Source organism: Bombina bombina, chromosome 3 (genome assembly GCF_027579735.1).
Source record: "Bombina bombina isolate aBomBom1 chromosome 3, aBomBom1.pri, whole genome shotgun sequence".
In the NCBI taxonomy this organism is placed as follows: domain Eukaryota; kingdom Metazoa; phylum Chordata; class Amphibia; order Anura; family Bombinatoridae; genus Bombina; species Bombina bombina.
Window position 1 is genome coordinate 616,313,350 of NC_069501.1, and position 20,349 is coordinate 616,333,698.

The 20,349-nt window shown below is 36.5% G+C and overlaps 1 protein-coding gene across 1 annotated transcript in view; it reads right to left on the reverse strand.

Moving 5' to 3' along the window:
• The window catches only part of ADGRB2 (adhesion G protein-coupled receptor B2), a 540,900-nt gene that overhangs the window by 180,375 nt on the left and 340,176 nt on the right, over positions 1 to 20,349 (reverse strand). Inside the window, exons 8-10 of the mRNA XM_053707236.1 lie at positions 5,144 to 5,338; positions 3,275 to 3,343; positions 1,758 to 1,866 (exon numbers count right to left, since the gene is read on the reverse strand). Coding sequence (XP_053563211.1) covers positions 1,758 to 1,866; positions 3,275 to 3,343; positions 5,144 to 5,338 — 373 coding nt within the window. The remainder of the gene's footprint in view (positions 1 to 1,757; positions 1,867 to 3,274; positions 3,344 to 5,143; positions 5,339 to 20,349) is intronic.

Consider the following 20,349-nt stretch of genomic DNA (forward strand, 5'->3'; position numbering starts at 1 on the left):
TCCAGTTAATTTAAATGTCTTCACTCCTGATCCAAAAGTAATAATATAGTTTTACAATTTTAAAACTTGGTGGAAGCATTTTTGCCTTTGCAAACCTCTGTTAACCTCTTGGATGCTAAAGAGGAATCCTCAGGGCTAACCCTAAACCCAACTCCTTAACACTTAAGCCTAAAACAGTAGTTAATTCCTCCATAACACCTTAACTTGTACTGATTTTGTTAGCCAGAACATTCTTGCAATAATATGTCATGGGTGGCGAGATCTTGGTGTGCACTAGATCTCTGATCATGACATATTGTCAATTGCTTATGAAAAAATGGTTAACAGTGAGCACACAAATACAGTGCTCATTCCATAGGCTATCTCAGTGCACTTGACTCCAAGTTTTGTGGTTAGTACTAGTTAACATTAAAGACAAGTAAACATATAAAATTTCCAAAAGTTGATCCAAAAATCGATCATGCACTTAGAATACATGAATTGATCCAGCCAATGAGAAAGCTCAACTGGGTCAAGGTAGATTTAATTAAGTGTCATAGGATGCATTTGATGCATTTATTAGATTAACTTCTATTTTTAGTTTATTTATCTGATTTATTTTTATTTTATTTATCTGATTTATTTTTATTGGCTTATTTACATTTGATTGCAGTTTATGACTTTTTTTTTTTAATCCAATATGAAACAGGAGAAGTATTTAGAGGGTAATGGAGGGGACTATAGTAAGTCTATGAGAATGTGGTGTATTGTCCAAATGGGTCAATTACGCCTGTCTTGTCTGAATATACAAAGCATGTTTATGTGTTATGATGTGCACTTTTTTTTAATAAAATAAAGATTTTTTTTTTACTTAAAATTACATATTGCTCGTTATCTGTTTGAAATACAAGCTATTTAGATTTAAATTCAAATGTATTCAGCTGACTGACTCATCAGTCAGTGAGCATTTCCGAGAAGTATCTATCAGCAAAAAAAACATTAAAATGGATTATACAGCTGATACTGATGTGTTAGTTTCAATTTAAACACAGTTTTTAGTTCACTTTTTTTTCATAGTGATTATCATGACTTTCCCACTCTATTAAATAGCACTTCCTTACATTTTATTGTAAAGTGCATATATATATATATTCCTGAGAGTGCTGGTTTGCACCCAGGGCTGTGCATGTTGCAGGGTCATAGGATGTGTACCCGGTCCGGCCTGAGAGTGCTGACCCCACCCCATGTTTTGTATATGTTTGGGAAATTATATAAGCCTGTGCACCCTCCATTTTTTCACAGTTGCTTTTTTTCACAGTTGTTTGATTGTGAGCCTGCATTGTGTGGCTGTTTAGGGACCCAGGTGTATTTGGAAGAAACCTTGACAAGGTACCTGGGCTTTTCCCATTTGGCCAGATGCGGTAACTAATTCTTCCATTGCTGCTTTTTATCTTAGTTGAGAGCTTGTGAGTGAGTGCTGGACTTTTTCTGTGTGTTTATATTAAAAAATATTATTTTTTGTAATTTTCCTTGTTTGGGCCTTGCACCCAGGCCTGACTGGGGTTAACTGCCTGTGACTCTGGTGGCAGTGCAGCTTCCTGAGAGTGCTGGTTTGCACCCAGGGCTGTGCATGTTGCAGGGTCATTGGATGTGTACCCGGTCCGGCCTGAGAGTGCTGACCCCACCCCATGTTTTATATATATATATATATATAAATATAAGAACCTTTATTGTATCCCTCGGATCTCAATTAAAAATAGAAGCAGCAAATTTTGTACCCAAGTTCTCTGTGACGATGATGGAGCTCTGGAAAGGTTTCAGTGCATCTCCAACCAGATGGATGTAATCTTCCAGTACCTTCATCAAGAGAACGGAACCTGGTGCCACCTGAAGAACAACATGCTTAGGTAAATGACAAAAGCCATGCATTGCCCAGAAACATTCACACTTACAACAGTACAAGTAGGTTGTGTATAGAGACCTTCCTGTAATGTGAGCTTAAGGAACACATTTATATCTGCTGTGTGTGCTTTAGTGAGTGTTCGTATAGAAATATAAACAAGCAAATGGACAGGCAGACAGGAAGGGATACAGATATTAGGGCAGGCATATGGATGAATAAAAGTGACATTTAAATTGTGCACATTCAATGCATATTAAGAGATAATTCTGTGTGTGTGTGTGTGTATATATATTATATATTATAAATAGTGTGTGTGTCACTGGATGTAGTGAAGGATATGGATCCTGTCCACTTTGAGAGTGCATTCCTTTAACATATCTATCTATCTATCTATCTATCTATCTATCTATCTATCTATCTATCTATCTATCTAATCTTTTTAAGCACTTGTAATAATTGTACCTATTGGCCAGAGTTTAATAGATATTAGGTGCAGTCATGCTATTTTCATACAAAAAGAAACAAAAAACACCCCACACATTTAGGACTAGTGGTACGCTATTTAGTGCTCCCGCTCAAGTGTAAACTTTGCTAGACATTAAAAGTAAAAATTTAGTGTGCAAGTGAAACCCAACGTGCGCTAGTTTGAGGGCTTTGGATATTGGGATGCCTGCATCTCCTACTGTATTTAGCATATGAATGGCGAATCTGGCTTCCACCAATCATTGCGTTGCCCCACAAGCTGGACGGCAAATGGGGCATGGAACGATTGCAGGAAATCGGATTTGTCATCGATCTGCTCAACACAGTAGATGCGGGTGGAGGATTGGTGGTATGTTTACCATAACGCAAAGGTAATTATTTTTAAAAAGAAGTGTCACTGTAAAGTTTAATTAAAGTGCCCCTGTTTTTAAGATTATTTTTTAATACTGGGCTTTAATTCATTAAAGTTAACAATCACTTTAAGCATTTAGGCTGCATATAATACAGAAACTGCCCATTGTCTCTTAAACCAAAGAAATAAACCCTGTCAGTTTGTGTCGAGGTATTACTGGTATTTGTATTGAGTGACTGGTTAGTGTAACATTGTAATCCATTCAGCATTCATCTCTCTGCTATGTAAAGAATTATGCATTAAATGTTGTTTGGTATTAGTGCTTCTGGAACACTCACTTCCTGTATTTAAACCTTCAGCGTAGTGGATGTTTATGGTTCTCTAACCTCCTGTAAGAGGATTATTCGCTCCTGAGTTTAATTGCATTGACAATGCTCCTTCATTACACTTGGGAATTATCCCCCGCTTGCTGCTCAAACACACACACACGCACAGCCTCCCCACAAAACCCAGACGTCACAAATTAAACACTCTTCCGCAGCATCACTGTTCCCCACCTGCTGAGCGTCCTCCCACTTCTCTCTATTCTCTTCATCCAGCATGTGGCTGACAGCATGGAAAAACTTCTGCAGAGGAAGAGAGAGTGTTAGTGAGCTAAAAAGGCACAGAATGTATAGAAAAAGGAAGGGCTAAGACTACATTGTAATGATTGTTTTGAAAAAGAGAACAGATTCACAAAGTTAATTTAAAGATTAACTATATAGTGCAGTGAGAGGGGGAGAAAACAGAACATAGGGAGAAAAAGAAAACCGCGAGAAAAGGTATTGAAGTGTAACATTAATATGATGTTCCCTGAAGTGAATTATAAGTGAAAGGGAGGGGACACAACTAGATATTATGGCATAATTAAAAACAAAAAAGAAGGAATATAGAGCTATAAAACATAGTAAAATAGAGAGGGACCTGGTAAAGGAGATGGGGAAACAAGGGGCTTCAAGCTCCATACGGAGCTTGATAAATATGCCCCATGGACTGAATTTCAAATTTTTTTTTAAAGAAGAAGGTATGCATGAGGTGTAACAGTAAGATTAGAAAGGGGGTGAATTCCAATCCATTTGAAAATCTAGAGAGAACATACATATCACAAACTTTTCAAGTGCATTCAAAGTTCAATAACTCCTCCCTCAGTATATCTGGCATTGGGACTATTCAAGCCCGATAGAATACATGTTCTGCTGGTGATTGGTGTGGTCATGCGACTGCTACTTCTGATTTGCTCATGAAGGCTTGTTCCAATCATCAGCCATATTCTAATCTTAAATATAGCAGAATGAAGCTCTATATATGTAAGAAACCTGTCTATTTGCTTTTCCCCATGTCACACCTAGGGGCCAATTTATCATTTGTTTGTTAGACATGATCCACTGTAGCGATCAAGTCCGCCAGACATCGATAAAAGCAGACAGCATACGCTGTCGGTATTTATTATTGCACAAGCAGTTCTGCTGAACTGCTTGTGCAATGCCACCCCCTGCAGATTTGCGGCCAATCAGCTGGTAGCAGGTGGTGTTCTATCAACCCGATCGTATGCGTACGGGCGGATTGCTGTCCACTGCCTCAGAGGTGGCGGACGAGTTAAGGAGCAGCAGTCTTAAGACTGCCACTTCTTAGGGGGCAATTTATCAAGCTGAGGCGGACAGGGGAGCACATACGCGCCCCTGTCCATTGCAGCTCACCTCTGGTGGGCTGAATTCCCCTGATGGAATTCAGCATTGCACACGAGTGATATTTTGGGCTTGCGTGCAATCCCGCCCCCTGCTGGTGCCCAGCCAATCATGGGCGGACAGGAGCTGTCAATCTCCCCGGTCGGACTAGACTGCAGAGATTGAATTTCGCCACTTTAGAAAACCTGCAGCCATAGTGGGTTGAAATGCTTGCAAAGCCTTTGATAAATCAACCCCGTAACTCCTGTTTCTGGCAAGCCTGAAGGCTCATGCGGAAACAGGGGTATTTGGCCCCATTTGGGCCATGATAAATTGGCCTCCTAGTATGAAAAAGGAATTTGTTTGAAAATAAAGAACTCTAAGAAAATAAAGAATTTCATTTTTTAAATTGTAAAAGATCATATATACAAGACATTAATATGACATACATTGCATACTGTAGCTCATCCTTTATGCACAAAACAAAACTGGTGATTCTTGAAAAAATCTTATTCTGTATTGAATATTTTAGCTCTGTATTACTCATCTCTCAATTCCAAGTGACTAGCTTAAATAATATTTGCTAAATGTTATATGAAATTATGAATGTGTACTATGAAAATAATTATGTAGATGGCATCAATACCCATTTCACCCCTTTGAATAAGTACAACACTTTAGGTCAAATGAAACTTAGGTTTTTAACAAGGAGCAGCATTTTACCTGGATGTCCTCAAAAGATGGGGTGTATGTGGCTCTTTTATATGTGTCGGTCACATTGCGTAAGATCTCCACGCAGAAAAGAAGGTCTCCACTGTAGTAGTTTTTTGTAGAGAGCAGTTCCAACATGCTCTGGACAACCTGCGACATACCCTGCCCGGCCAACACACGATGACCCTTAGCCAAATGTTCCCGGAGCTAAGTGAAAAGAGAAATAAATTTCAACTTTGTACATAATACAAAGCCACATTTATTTTTGTTGACAAGTCTAATTATCATTATCCCTAAAAATAATGTTGAAATTTTAAAAAGGTTCTTACAGAAGACAAGTAATAATCACATTTTTGGTTTTCAATATGCGACCAAAGAATTTTATGTTTGGGGAATTATGTTGTGTGTAAATAAAGGGTGTGTTACTGTTTCAAATGAGGAACCAATTTGGAATGTTTTTCCCTTTCTACAATAAATAAAAAAAAAAACATAAATATTTGTATTCATGCCATAAAGATAGACAAACATGCAGATTTTGAAACACACTATATTAACAGAGAAAACTGGAATGAGCTGATTTCAGAGAAGTGCGAAACTGTGTAGCAAAAGGGGAATATAGGAGGGGTAAAGCATAAAAACAGTGGAATGTTGTACCAATGGAATGCTGTATGATAGGTCTGTGACTAAGGCTGAGCAACCCTGATTTCATTAATATTTTAGCAAAAAATATAAATCCATGCATCTATTTAATTAAACTTCAAATGCTTTTTTTAATCTTCCAGAAATTAATTATGCAATAAATAATCTAGAATAATTTACATACCATCTGTCACTCAAAAATTACCTAAACTACATTTGTACAATAGCAGAAACACTGACTAAGCAAAAGCAATGTATAATAGTATATGCCATAGGATTTTTTTGTTTGTTTAGAATGTTGTCTTGATAATAATATCACAGCTACCAAAATATTGCAGTTGCATCTTTTACTCTCTTGCATCCGGTTAATGCTAAACCCTAACCCTTACATGATATTGTTGGCAACATCATTCGTACACTAGTATGACATGAGTGGTAAAAGATCGTCACACAGGGCACTGTGGTTGGCAAATTCCCGATCCAGACACAGTACACGCTTTTAGCTCACTCATGTCTTTCACAGCCGTGAACCTGAATGCAGTATTTTTGTCTGTAATCTATACCACAACCCTAAAATAGCAACCAATATTTCTTTGAACAAGTGAAAAAATAAACTCAGACAAATATTTTGGCCTGTATGACCTCATTTGTTTCAGTTTTAATTACACTACATAAGAAAAAAAACATGGGATGTGTTGCAGGGCCCGGCTCAAGATATTGTGCTGCCTGGGTCTGAGAATGCAATGACTCCCCTCTCCAGTAGTAACATTACTTATTAGCATATCAACCTACTAGGCCTGGCCGCTGTCCTTACTAAGCCTGCCTATCTGCATGCAACCAATGCTTATGCACAGTTGCATAATTAATGGGCAGAAAGTTAGGTAAGAGATGCACTTGTCCCACTTTGAATTTCACCCCTCACCAGTATTGTGTCTTTGTGCATGATGAGGCTAGGGTGCTGGGAGACTGTGACTCCCCCCATTATTATATATAAAATATATAATAAACATATTAACCCCTTAACCACCGCACTCCCGCCTCGCAAACACTAGTTAAATATTATTAACCCCTAATCTGCTGCCCCTAACATCGCCGCCACCTACCTACATTTATTAACCCCTAATTTGCCGTCCCAACATCGCCGCCACTATACTAAATTTATTAACCTCTAAATCTAAGTCTAACCCTAACCCTAACACCCACTAACTTAAATATAATTAAAATAAATCTAAATAAAAAATCCTATCATTAACTAAATAATTCCTAATTCAAACTAAATACTTACCTGTAAAATAAACCCTAAGCTAGCTACAATATAACTAATAGTTACATTGTAGCTAGCTTAGGTTTTATTTTTTAATTTACAGGCAAGTTTGTATTTATTTTAACTAGGTAGAATAGTTACTAAATAGTTATTAACCATTTACTACCTATCTGAAATAAATACAAATTGACCTGTAAAATAAAACCTAACCTGTCTTACACTAACACCTTACCTAACCCTACAATTAAATGAATTCCCTAAATTAAATACAGTTAACTAAATCCAATACAATTAGCTAAATTACAAAAAAAAAACACTAAATTACAGAAAATAAAAAACTAATTACAAGATCTTTAAACTAATTACACCTAATCTAATAGCCCTATCAAAATAAAAAAAGCCCACCCAAAATAAAAAAAACCCTAGCCTAAACTAAACTACCAATAGCCCTTAAAAGGGCCTTTTGCTGGGCATTGCCCCAAAGAAATCAGCTCTTTTATCTATAAAAAAAAATACAAACAACCCACCCAACAGTAAAACCCACCACCTACAGAACCAACCCCCCAAATAAAACCCTTACTAAAAAAACCTAAGCTTCCCATTGCTTCGTTGAGGACATCTTGCCGCTTAGATGACATCTTGCCGCTTAGATGGCTTCAATGAGGATGGATGTCGGCTCTTCAAAATTGTAAGTGGATCTTCGGGGGTTAGTGTTAGGATTTTTAAGGGCGTATTGGGTGGGTTTTATTTTTAGATTAGGGGTTTGGGCTGCAATAGAGCTAAATGCCCTTTTCAGGGCAATGGGGAGCTTAGGTATTTTTAGTTAGGGTTTTATTTGGGGGGTTGGTTGTGTGGGTGGTGGGTTTTACTGTTGGGGTGGTTGTTTGTATTTTTTTGACAGGTAAAAGAGCTGATTTCTTTAGAGCAATGCCCAGCAAAAGGCCCTTTTAAGGGCTATTGGTAGTTTAGTTTAGGCTAGGTTTTTTTATTTTTGGGTGGGTTTTTTTTATTTGATAGGGCTATTAGATTAGGTGTAATTAGTTTAAAGATATTGTAATTTGTTTTTTATTTTCTGTAATTTAGTGGGTTTTTTTTTGTAATTTTAGCTAATTGTATTTAATTTAGGGAATTTATTTAATTGTAGGGTTAGGTTAGGTTTTATTGTAAGGCAGGTTAGGTTTTATTTTACAGGTCAATTTGTATTTATTTCAGCTAGGTAGTTAGTAAATAGTTAATAACTATTTATTAACTAGTCTACCTAGTTAAAATAAATACAAACTTGCCTGTAAAATAAAAATAAAACCTAAGCTAGCTACAATGTAACTATTCGTTATATTGTAGCTAGCTTAGTGTTTATTTTAAAGGTAAGTATTTAGTTTTAAATAGGAATTATTTAGTTATTAATAGTAAGTTTTATTTAGATTTATTTTAATTATATTTAAATTAGGGGGGTTAGGGTTAGACTTAGGGTTAGGGGTTAATAACTTTAGTATAGTGGCAGCGACGTTGGGGGCGGCAGATTAGGGGTTAATAAATGTAGGTAGGTGGTGGCGATGTTAGGGGTGGCAGATTAGGGGTTAATAATATTTAACTAGTGTTTGCGATGCGGGAGTGCGGCGGTTTAGGGGTTAATATGTTTATTATAGTGGCGGCGATGTCCGGAGCAGCAGATTATTGGTTAAAAAGTATAATGTAGGTGTTGGCGATGTTGGGGGCAGCAGTTTAGGTGTTAATAAGTATAATGTAGGTGGTGGCGATGTTAGGGGCAGCAGATTAGGGGTTAATAAGTATAATGCAGGTGACGGCGATGTCGGGGGCGGTAGATTAGGGGTTAATAAGTGTAAGATTAGGGGTGTTTAGACTCGGGGTTCATGTTAGAGTGTTAGGTGTAAACATAAATTTTGTTTCCCCATAGGAATCAATGGGGCTGCGTTACAGAGCTTTACACTGCTTTTTTGCAGGTGTTAGACTTTTTTCAGCCGGCTCTGCCAATTGATGTCCATGGGGAAATCATGTACAACCAGCTCACTGCTGACTTAAGCAGCGCTGATATTGGAGTGCGGTATGGAGCACAATTTTGCTCTATGCATACTTCTTGCCTTTTAACGCCGGGTTTATAAAAACCTGTAATACCAGCACTGTAGGTAAGTCAGCGGTGATAATAACTTGCAAGTTAGTATCGCACCCCTCATAACACAAAACTCGTAATCTAGCCATTTGTTTGTTATTTTCCGTAATTTAGTGTTTGTTATTTTTTGTAGCATCAAGAAAAAAGGAAAGGACCCCTTGCTCCATAAAACATAAAGTCTTTATTCTTGTCCTTAAAATTGGATAGCAATTCTTCCAAGTAAATACAGAGAGAATATCGCAGCACACAGGCTTACGCATTTCGGCAAGCAGCCATAGTCTTAGCCTAATCTGTACGTTATTCTGGATTCTTACTAGTCTCTGTGACAGCTACAGAAATATATAGAACAGAATAAATAATAAATAATAAATAGTGTTTGCGCTGCGGGAAGGCGACGGTTTAAATTAAGCTCTAAAAACTTAATTTACTCTACAAAGTTTTTGGAGCTTGTTTGTTTGCTCCACTCTGTCCCTGGAGCCGTTGAATGACCACATTTCATTTTTAATATGTGGGTACAAGTGACCGCCTGAAATCACGGATATAAACGTTTACAACATCCTAAGACTGAGTGTTTTGTTTTTTTGGTATTAATACCGACAGGAAAGTAACTTTATTTGTGCCTTAAACTGCGGATTACCCGACGCCTTTTCTTTAACCATCTGAAGTATAATCACAAGGAAAGACTGTATCTCTTTGAAGGATTGAAACATATGTTACAGTAATTTGTTTCTCGCTTGAAAGCTATTCTTGCGCATACAATCACTGTACTGCCCTCATAACACTGTCTATAATTTGCATGTATTCATGTTATGTTATACCTATAACTTTCACATAGATCCTTAACTTTATCATGACAGTTATACCCTCAATTATTAGGACTGCCCTCTGATTTTGGTGCTGTGTCTATTTAATGGTATAAGATATCCGTGTTATAAATATATGTTCTGTACTGGTTACTATATATTTTCTTGACTCATACAGTCCTCTTTGTTAAGAGGCAACTACATAGATCCTCATTTGATCATCAAGGCAACTTATCCCTAATAACATATTGTGGGGTTGCCCTCTGATGGAGGTGTTGTCATTTTCCTCTTGATAAATTATGCATTTGACTATGTACAACAGGTTCAGTTTGAATTATTTAATTACGTTTCTTTTTTGAGGTCACTACATAGATCCTCATTATTACTCATGACAACATATCCCTTATATACATTTTGGGGTTGTCCTCTGATAGAGGTGTTGTAGGGTTCCTCTTTTTCGAATCTATTATATGCATTTCAAGCTCCTTAATTTTGAATTATGCCCAAAGAGACGTCTCTCATTGTATTTATGAACTTAACCAAATTTTGGTTTTTATTTTGTTTTTCTTTCTTTATCGTTATTGTTAAAGATTTGCACAATAAATAGTCGGTGCTTTAAATACATGCCAGTCTTTTAGTTTTATTCTCTGTCCTTATCAAGTTTCACACGTGCAACTTTATTATAATTGAATTCTAATTAATTAATTTTGGTTGTTGGAACATTTGTCCCTTGAGTGTGCTGAAATCCCTATCTTTATATAAGGACTATTAATCCTTTTTCTCTTTCTCTGCTGTATATAAAATTATTTGTTATAGGGCCTGCACCTCTGATTTACATTAAAATAAATCTATTTCATATGAATTTTTTGCACTAACAGTTCCCTTTAAAATAGTGTGGTAGTTAATACATTTTTTATAGTATTTGGGATGCAGGAGGGCCTTGGTTTAGGGGTTAATAGGTAGTTTATGGGTGTTAGTGTACTTATGAATTTTATGTTACAGCTTTGTAGCGTAAAACTCATAACTACTGACTTTAGATGGCGTTAAAGATCTTGTCGTTTTAGAGTGTAACGCAAGCTTTTAACCAGAACGCAAAACTCGTAATACCGACGCTATGGGAATCCCATTAAAAAAACGTAATTTTTAGGAGTGCGGTACAGACATTGCATTACAGGCTAAAAGGCTTGCGGTACACCTATACCGACGAGACTTGTAATGGCTGCGTTAGGGAAAATGATGCGCTATGGACCACAATGCTGCTATTTGACTCATAACGCAAAACTCGTAATCTAGGTGTTTGTTTTTTATTTTCTTTTAGCAAATTCACTAAACTACTTGAGAAATTTTCAAACCTTTATTTTAGTAAAATAAAATAAAATAAAAAAATAAAAATTGTTTTACTAAAAATCCCACCACTCGCTTTTGGTGAATTAATATTTTTGACAGTTTATTTCTTAACACTCATAAATGAACTTATTAAACTTTAATGGAGTAATATACTGAATACAAGTTTGATTTCCCTCTTTGAAATGGGTTCGCATAAACCATTTATTGTGTGCAATCATTCTTCCAATAATCATTTTGACTTTATTATACAGCTCTGCAGAATTATTACAAAGTTAGTTCAACGAAAGCCCCATTTATCCTATGAATTCCAGATTTATTTGAGTCAAGGGTATGTTTTAAATATATTACAGGAAAATCTCCAAGGTCACTTTAAATTTTATATTTTGGGCAGTTTCTGAAAAAAATATTATGAATTTATTCCAAATTTTATATATATATATATATATATATATATATATATATATATATATATATATATATATATATAGGCAAATGTAATTGTATCCAAAATAAATTCCCCTAATGGACTCCATTCCAATATCAGAATCCCAAAGTACCTCAAATGGGGCTAAATTACAAGTGGAGTGCTATTCAATGCTCCCCTACGCACGCTAACTCTGCAAGAAGTAAGTTTTTTGGGCGCATCGGGTATCGCGCATATTACAAGTTGAAAATGAAAAGGTTTTGCTTTTGCGCAAACGCAGACCACATTAATGTATTTCCCTATAAAATTCAATGGAGTGGGAAAAGTGGGGAAATAACAAATTCCCTACTCGCGCGCACACCCAATCACATAAAGTGCGTTAATCCGACATGAAATATTTTTTCACATTCCAATGTTGTTCACAAATTGAAGAATATTTCTACATATACAGGGAGTGCAGAATTATTAGGCAAATGAGTATTTTGACCACATCATCCTCTTTATGCATGTTGTCTTACTCCAAGCTGTATAGGCTCGAAAGCCTACTACCAATTAAGCATATTAGGTGATGTGCATCTCTGTAATGAGAAGGGGCGTGGTCTAATGACATCAACACCCTATATCAGGTGTGCATAATTATTAGGCAACTTCCTTTCCTTTGGCAAAATGGGTCAAAAGAAGGACTTGACAGGCTCAGAAAAGTCAAAAATAGTGAGATATCTTGCAGAGGGATGCAGCACTCTTAAAATTGCAAAGCTTCTGAAGCGTGATCATCGAACAATCAAGCGTTTCATTCAAAATAGTCAACAGGGTCGCAAGAAGCGTGTGGAAAAACCAAGGCGCAAAATAACTGCCCATGAACTGAGAAAAGTCAAGCGTGCAGCTGCCAAGATGCCACTTGCCACCAGTTTGGCCATATTTCAGAGCTGCAACATCACTGGAGTGCCCAAAAGCACAAGGTGTGCAATACTCAGAGACATGGCCAAGGTAAGAAAGGCTGAAAGACGACCACCACTGAACAAGACACACAAGCTGAAACGTCAAGACTGGGCCAAGAAATATCTCAAGAAATGAGAGTGAGTCTGGATGGGCCCGTGGCTGGATTGGTAAAGGGCAGAGAGCTCCAGTCCGACTCAGACGCCAGCAAGGTGGAGGTGGAGTACTGGTTTGGGCTGGTATCATCAAAGATGAGCTTGTGGGGCCTTTTCGGGTTGAGGATGGAGTCAAGCTCAACTCCCAGTCCTACTGCCAGTTTCTGGAAGACACCTTCTTCAAGCAGTGGTACAGGAAGAAGTCTGCATCCTTCAAGAAAAACATGATTTTCATGCAGGACAATGCTCCATCACACGCGTCCAAGTACTCTACAGCGTGGCTGGCAAGAAAGGGTATAAAAGAAGAAAATCTAATGACATGGCCTCCTTGTTCACCTGATCTGAACCCCATTGAGAACCTGTGGTCCATCATCAAATGTGAGATTTACAAGGAGGGAAAACAGTACACCTCTCTGAACAGTGTCTGGGAGGCTGTGGTTGCTGCTGCACGCAATGTTGATGGTGAACAGATCAAAACACTGACAGAATCCATGGATGGCAGGCTTTTGAGTGTCCTTGCAAAGAAAGGTAGCTATATTGGTCACTGATTTGTTTTTGTTTTGTTTTTGAATGTCAGAAATGTATATTTGTGAATGTTGAGATGTTATATTGGTTTCACTGGTAAAAATAAATAATTGAAATGGGTATATATTTGTTTTTTGTTAAGTTGCCTAATAATTATGCACAGTAATAGTCACCTGCACACACAGATATCCCCCTAAAATAGCTATAACTAAAAACAAACTAAAAAATACTTCCAAAAATATTCAGCTTTGATATTAATGAGTTTTTTGGGTTCATTGAGAACATGGTTGTTGTTCAATAATAAAATTAATCCTCAAAAATACAACTTGCCTAATAATTCTGCACTCCCTGTACAGTGCATGTTTTTTTTGGTAAAATATATGTCTATACCTATATCTATCTATCTATCTATCTATCTATCTATCTATCTATCTATCTATCTATCTTATATATATATATATATATATATATATATATATATATGACAATAGATATAGGTATGGATATATACATATATTTATATATATATATATATATATATATATATAGATAGATAGATAGATAGATAGATAGATAGATAGATATGTATTTAAAAATACTTAGAATATATTCCCCTATGTGAAAAACATTAGAATGTGAACTATTTACAGTACAATTAAATATGAATATTGCATAAATATGATTTTTCATGTTTTCATTTACTTGACTGCAAAGGGTTCCATGTACTTATGTGTGCCTAAATATGTATACATATGTGTTTATATGTGTATCTATGACTGGAAAAACATATTTACACACACACATATATATATATATATATATATATATCAGTGACGTGCAGCGACGTCAGAGGCTGGTGAGGCAGTGGCTAGGATACGCCTTCATTCTTTAGATATCCTTTGTTGAAGAAACAGCAATGCACATGGGTGAGCCAATCACATGAGGTATCTATGTGCAGACACCAATCAGCAGCTACTGAGCATATTTAGATATGATTTTAAAAAAGGATATCAAAAGAATGAAGAAAATTTGATATTAGATGTAAATTGGAAAGTTATTTAAAAATGCATGCTCTTTCTAAATCATGAAAGAAAACATATGGGTTTCATGTCCCTTTAAATGATGTCTTGGAAAACTGGTCAACTTAGATCGGGTGGGATCATGAGGAGGAACAGGGCTACTGCCGGACCCACAGCCGGCGAGTCCTGAGTGCACCTTGCACCTCACTCGAAAGCCGGCCAGTTCGGTCTCTTAGGAGGGGTGAGTGAGAGGGTAGGAAACGCTCAGAGTTTAGTGGCAATTTTTTATTTATATTACTCCTCTGTAATGTGTGAACTGCATGTCATGCCATGTCTGATGGTTCCCCCTCTCACCCACTCCCACCAGTTGCCGGTTCCTTTTTTGGAAGCATGAAGCCAATAGGCTGCCTAATTTAAGAACGGGCAATCCTGAATCCCCCCTAAAAAAAAAAAAAAAAAAAAACTTTTGGGATCTGTGGAACTGAGAGGGATTGTGTGTGGTGTTTCTCTTATTTTTCTATTTTTGAATTTTTAAAGGGGTACTAGACCCAACCCCGCCCATCCCTTAAAAGATCTGTATATACATTTATTACGTATGAGCAGGGGAATTTATATGTGACAAAGAAAAAATAAGGCCGGATTTTTAAATTAGAGAACATACAGAGATAACTAAGTGTAAACTGAGGAGGAATATGAAACAAAGCAATATAAACTCCTATATACCCCCAGAAGCATTAATAAGGACTTCAGGCAGTAACCAGCGAGCCAGGCTACTGTAAAAAGGCCCAGCCTGTTCAACTTGGCACATTGTTGCCGCAATGTTTGTGAGTACCCTACAACTACTAATAATATAGACTAGGTGATTTTTTGTATGGATTTACACATGTATGGTGCATATTTGTCTCTCTTCTCGCCCCATATGAGGATGTACAGAGCCATACCATCAACAGCGAGCTGGACTGCTGTTAAAGGTCCAGCCGGTTTTGTCAGGCACATTCAAGTGCCCCCACTTTTGTGAGTACCCTGTGTTTATTCAGACTAAAATAATAGGGGTTTATAACAGATTTACACATGTATCTTGTATCTTTGTTCTTTTCTTTACGGCTATCTTCATATATCCTGGCTATGATAGAAGTCTGAGTGTGAAGATTACTTGGAGAAACAGCGAGCTGGGCTGCTGCTGAAGGTCCAGACTGTATCTATAGGTACGACAGAGTGCCATCAAAATCTGTGAGTACCCTGCACATAGTTTTACTTAGAAGAATGATGCACTGTAGATACACACATGTGGCGGTTTTTTCTGTCTCTCCTCTTCCCAGTATGGATATCTGAGGGCCGATCCAACTAAGAATACGCAAGAGTTGGAAGCTACAAATAATCGTAGATGACACATAAAAGAAGAAGGGGAAACTAATTGTTGACATCTATTTGCTGTTGTCTTTGCTTTTTGGAGGAAGAAGTTAGAATGGACTAAATTACAGTGGGACTCTGAGCCCAATGAGGAACTCACTTGAGTATTATCTTTTTATATACCAATGCATGATAGTTTTGTTTCTTCTTAGCAAGCCTTTCAACGCTGTACAGTGGTAGGGTCCTAAAGGTTTTAAGGTGATATTTATAAAAATGTATCTACAACACTAAGGTGGTATTAGAGCAGAAGCTGTAAATGAACTAATTAATACCCTCTTGAGGTAAGAGGGCAAATAGGTGTTATAAACCCTCTTGCAATTATCCTTTATGGATACATTTCTCACCCCCCTTCCCAGCGCTAGAGCACTAAATATGGCGGGAAGAAGTCAGCAAGAAAAAAGAACAGTTAGACGTAGCAATGAAAATACCCAGGAGTCCCCGCAGGAAAGTGGTGCAGATTCAATTAACAGCACAGAGTTATTAAAACAAATGAGTGAGCTCTTTCTCCCTAAATTTGAGGCAATTCAAACTAGTGTAGATGCCTTATCACAGGAGATTAAACATATGGTAACCAGAATTGGATTAGCAGAACAGCGAATCTCAGACTTAGAGGACAGGGTTATAGAGAAAGACAAAGATATAACATATTTCCAGAAACAAATTAAATTCTTGACTGAGAAAGTAGAAGACTTAGAGAACAGGTCAAGGAGGAACAATTTAAGAGTAATTGGCGTCTCAGAGGCAATATCCGAAAAAGATTTAATACACTTTGCATCAGTACAACTTCCCCTTTTATTAAATATTACAGATACGAACTATACGTTTGCAGTAGAGAGAGCTCACAGAATTGGTATCTCAAGGAATCAGGAGGAGGGCAAGAGCAGATCAAGGCCAATAATTATTAAATATCTGAATTTTCAAGAAAAAGTTAAAATTTTACAAGCATATAGATCGCAGAAAGAAGTTTTTTTTCAAAATAAGAAAATCTTAATTTTTCAAGATTTTGCATATGAGACCTCAAATAAAAGGAAGCTGTGTGCCCCAATCTGCACACGTCTGATTCAGGAAGGGAGGGTAGTGAGGCTTCTATATCCAGCTAAAATTAGTATTCAGACTAAAGATGGATATAGGATCTTTGAGAATCCCCAAGATTTAGAAAAAAATTTAACAGTTGAGTCGAGGTAAGGGACTCAGGTTGGAGGTATCATGCTGGTAATAGAAGGTATACTCGATTTGAATTGTTAAGAAATGTCAATTAAGTTAGCAATAGATGTTTTGGATGGAATGGGTGGAGGTTTGGTTGGTCAGGCCGTGTGTTTTACTGTCATTAAATCTCCTTTTTTTTTTTCTTCTTCTTCTCCTCTCTTCTTCTTTTCTTCCTCACCCCCCCCCCCCACTTTGGTATTATTATAATTGCAGGCCAGGTGAAATAGTAGGGTAATAATGATGGAGGAAAGTCAAAAACTTAAATGGGGTTGGGTAGGAGAGGTAGTATATGCGGCAGGCATCCAGCGTAAGAAAGGGGTAGCCATAGTATTTAGAAAGACTTTAAAATATAAAATTCTGAGACAGGAAATTGATCAACAAGGGAGGTTTATTATACTCGAGCTAGAACTAGGTCTGAGAAAAATTGTATTATGTAATGCATATGGCCCCAATATAAAGAAGAACTCATTTTGGGCGTCTTTGCAAGCTAAACTAATGGAGTTTGACCAGAATATAATTCTTGGGGGCGATCTGAATTTGGTGGCATCCGGGTTTCTGGATAGGAGTCGTAAAGGGAGACAGGCCCTATTAGGTTGTAAAGATACTAAAACGTTTAAGAAATGTTGCTCTAATTTAGGTATGCTTGACATCTGGAGAAATATGCATCCAGATAGCAAAGAATTTACGTGCCTAACCAAGGCACATAAATCTCTGTCACGTATAGCTATGTTCTTAATTAGCGACAAATTGTTTTCTTTAACAAAAAAAAACAGAAATTATGCCAATTACAATCTCCGATCACGCCCCTATTATACTTTCTATGGCAATTATGAAGCCCAGACCAGTTAATAACAGATTTTTTTTTCCTACTTATCTCTACAGTAATTTAAAATTTCGAAGATTACTAAAAGAGAAGTGGAATGATTATTATAATAGGAATAAAAGTTCGGTATCCAATATAGAAATTTTATGGCAAGCTTTCAAAGCAGTAATAAGGGGAGAGATTCTTGCGTATGTTATTAGATTAAAAAAGAAAAATGATTTGTATTGGATTCAACTATCTAAACAAATCATAAATAAGTATCAAAACTATGTTAGGGACAATAGTAAAAACAACTGGCAAGAATATCTGGAAGCTAAAAAACAACAGGATAATTGGGTTCTTTTAAAAGAATCTCAAAATGAGTTAAGGAGAAATAGTAATTACATGCACTACGGAAACAAAATAGGAAAATTCTTGGCTAAACTGGTAAACACACGAAAAGCAAATAGCATTATATCTCTTATTAAAACTAAAAATAAAACATGCCTACTCCCTCAAGAAATTCTGGAGGTATTTACGCAATATTTTAAACGGCTGTATCAAGACCAAACAGTAGATCAACGAGAGAAGGAGTCCTTCTGGAATGAGGTCAAATTACCCCAAATTTCTAAGGAAGATCATGATTTGTTAAACTGCCCAATAACAGAAGAGGAGATTAAAAAATCTATTAACAAGCTGCAGCTTAATAAAGCCCCAGGCTCTGATGATCTCCCAGGAGAATTATATAAAATTCTTAGTACTGATATTACCCCCACACTTCATAAAATATTTAACCATTTCTTTTTGGAAAAAAAGCACCTTCTGCCCAATTCATGGAATCTAGGATAATATTAATTTTTAAATAAGGTAAAAATAAAGAATCAATGGACTCATATAGACCCATCTCCTTATTAAACGCTGACTATAAAATACTTACACATATTCTAGCCAACAGACTTCAAACAGTGATAGGTACACTGGTTCATCCAGATCAAACAGGGTTTATCAAGGGCAGGGCACTTATAAAAAATGTTAGGAAATTAGAGTTAGCAATTAATTATTATGAACTAAAAAAAAAATCAGGAGTAGATTTAACAGAGGATGCGGTGGTTATCTCCATAGACACACAAAAAGCATTTGACTCAGTACTGTGGGATCATATGTTTACGACTATGAGGAAGTATGGTATACAAGGTAATTTTTCTCAGTTTATTGCTCTCCTATATGCAAACCCTATGGCAAACTCTAAATGTTAATTCATTAATGTCAGACAAATTTTCTTTATATCGAGGGACAAGGCAGGGCTGCTGATTGTCACCCCTTCTGTTCAATTTGGCTTTGGAGCCCTTAGCAATATTTTTCAGGCAAAAACGCGAGGGGATCAATATTGAAGGATACAAAATCATTCAAGCTATATACGCAGATGATCTTCTTATTTTTACTCAAAATCTTAAACTGAACCTACCTATAATTAGTAAGGCCCTAGACTCTTTTCAAGCCTTTACAGGCTTTGCGATAAATAAAGAAAAATCTGAAATTCTTTGGCTTAACAAATTGAAAAATTCCCCAGCAACTCCATTTAAAGAGGTAAAAGACTACATCACATACTTGGGGTTAAAATTTTCATCTAACTCGCAGAGATGGTACGGCCTAAATGTTTCGACAGCTATTTTGTCTTTTAAAGAGGACTTAGAGAGATGGAGGAAACTGCCTTTATCACTAACAGGTCGAATTCATCTCATTAAAAGAGAAAATAACTCGATTAAAACTTTTGATGAATGCAAAACAGAGTTTAATATACCTAACAATTTTTTTTTCTCTTATTTACAGATACGGCACTATGAGGAACAGTGTAGGAAAATGAAGTTAATAGATTGGGACAATGATATACTTAAACAGATAAATATCCTTTACTCGTCCGGGAAATTTGCGATCTCATATACATATCATGCTTTGCTACTGACTCAAGAACAAAGAAACTCTAGATATCTTGAACTAAAATGGAGTCAATTTTGCAAAAATGAAACTGAATTAGAACTAAGTAAAAACTCAGGGATTAGGGTGGCTAAGGCCATGAAAGGGGAATACTACAGAGAACAACAGGTTAAGATTCTCTTTCAAAGTTATCATACTCCTTTTCAATCTGCACAGTGGGATAAAACAAATAGGTCAGCAGTATGCATAAAATGTAATTATTATGCAGCGGATATGATACATCTATTTTGGTCATGTCCAATAGTTCACAGATTCTGGGGGAAAATCTCTTTCTGGGCCACCAAAATCTTGAAGCAATATGTTTATATAGATAACTTTATGGGTTTTTTTCTGCTGACCCAGGATGAAGTTGGACCAAATTGCTTACTAATCAATACTGCAGCATTGATTGGTAGGAAATTAATTTTGAAGTATTGGCAGTCCAATAAAGAACCAAAATTCTCAGAGTTTAAAAATGGGATAGTATACCAACTGTTTTTGGAGCAAGCTGCAGTACAGGCACAGTTTGAAAATAGTATTAAATGCTTTTTTAATAAGTGGGGGGTGTTTATCAAGTCATTAGAAC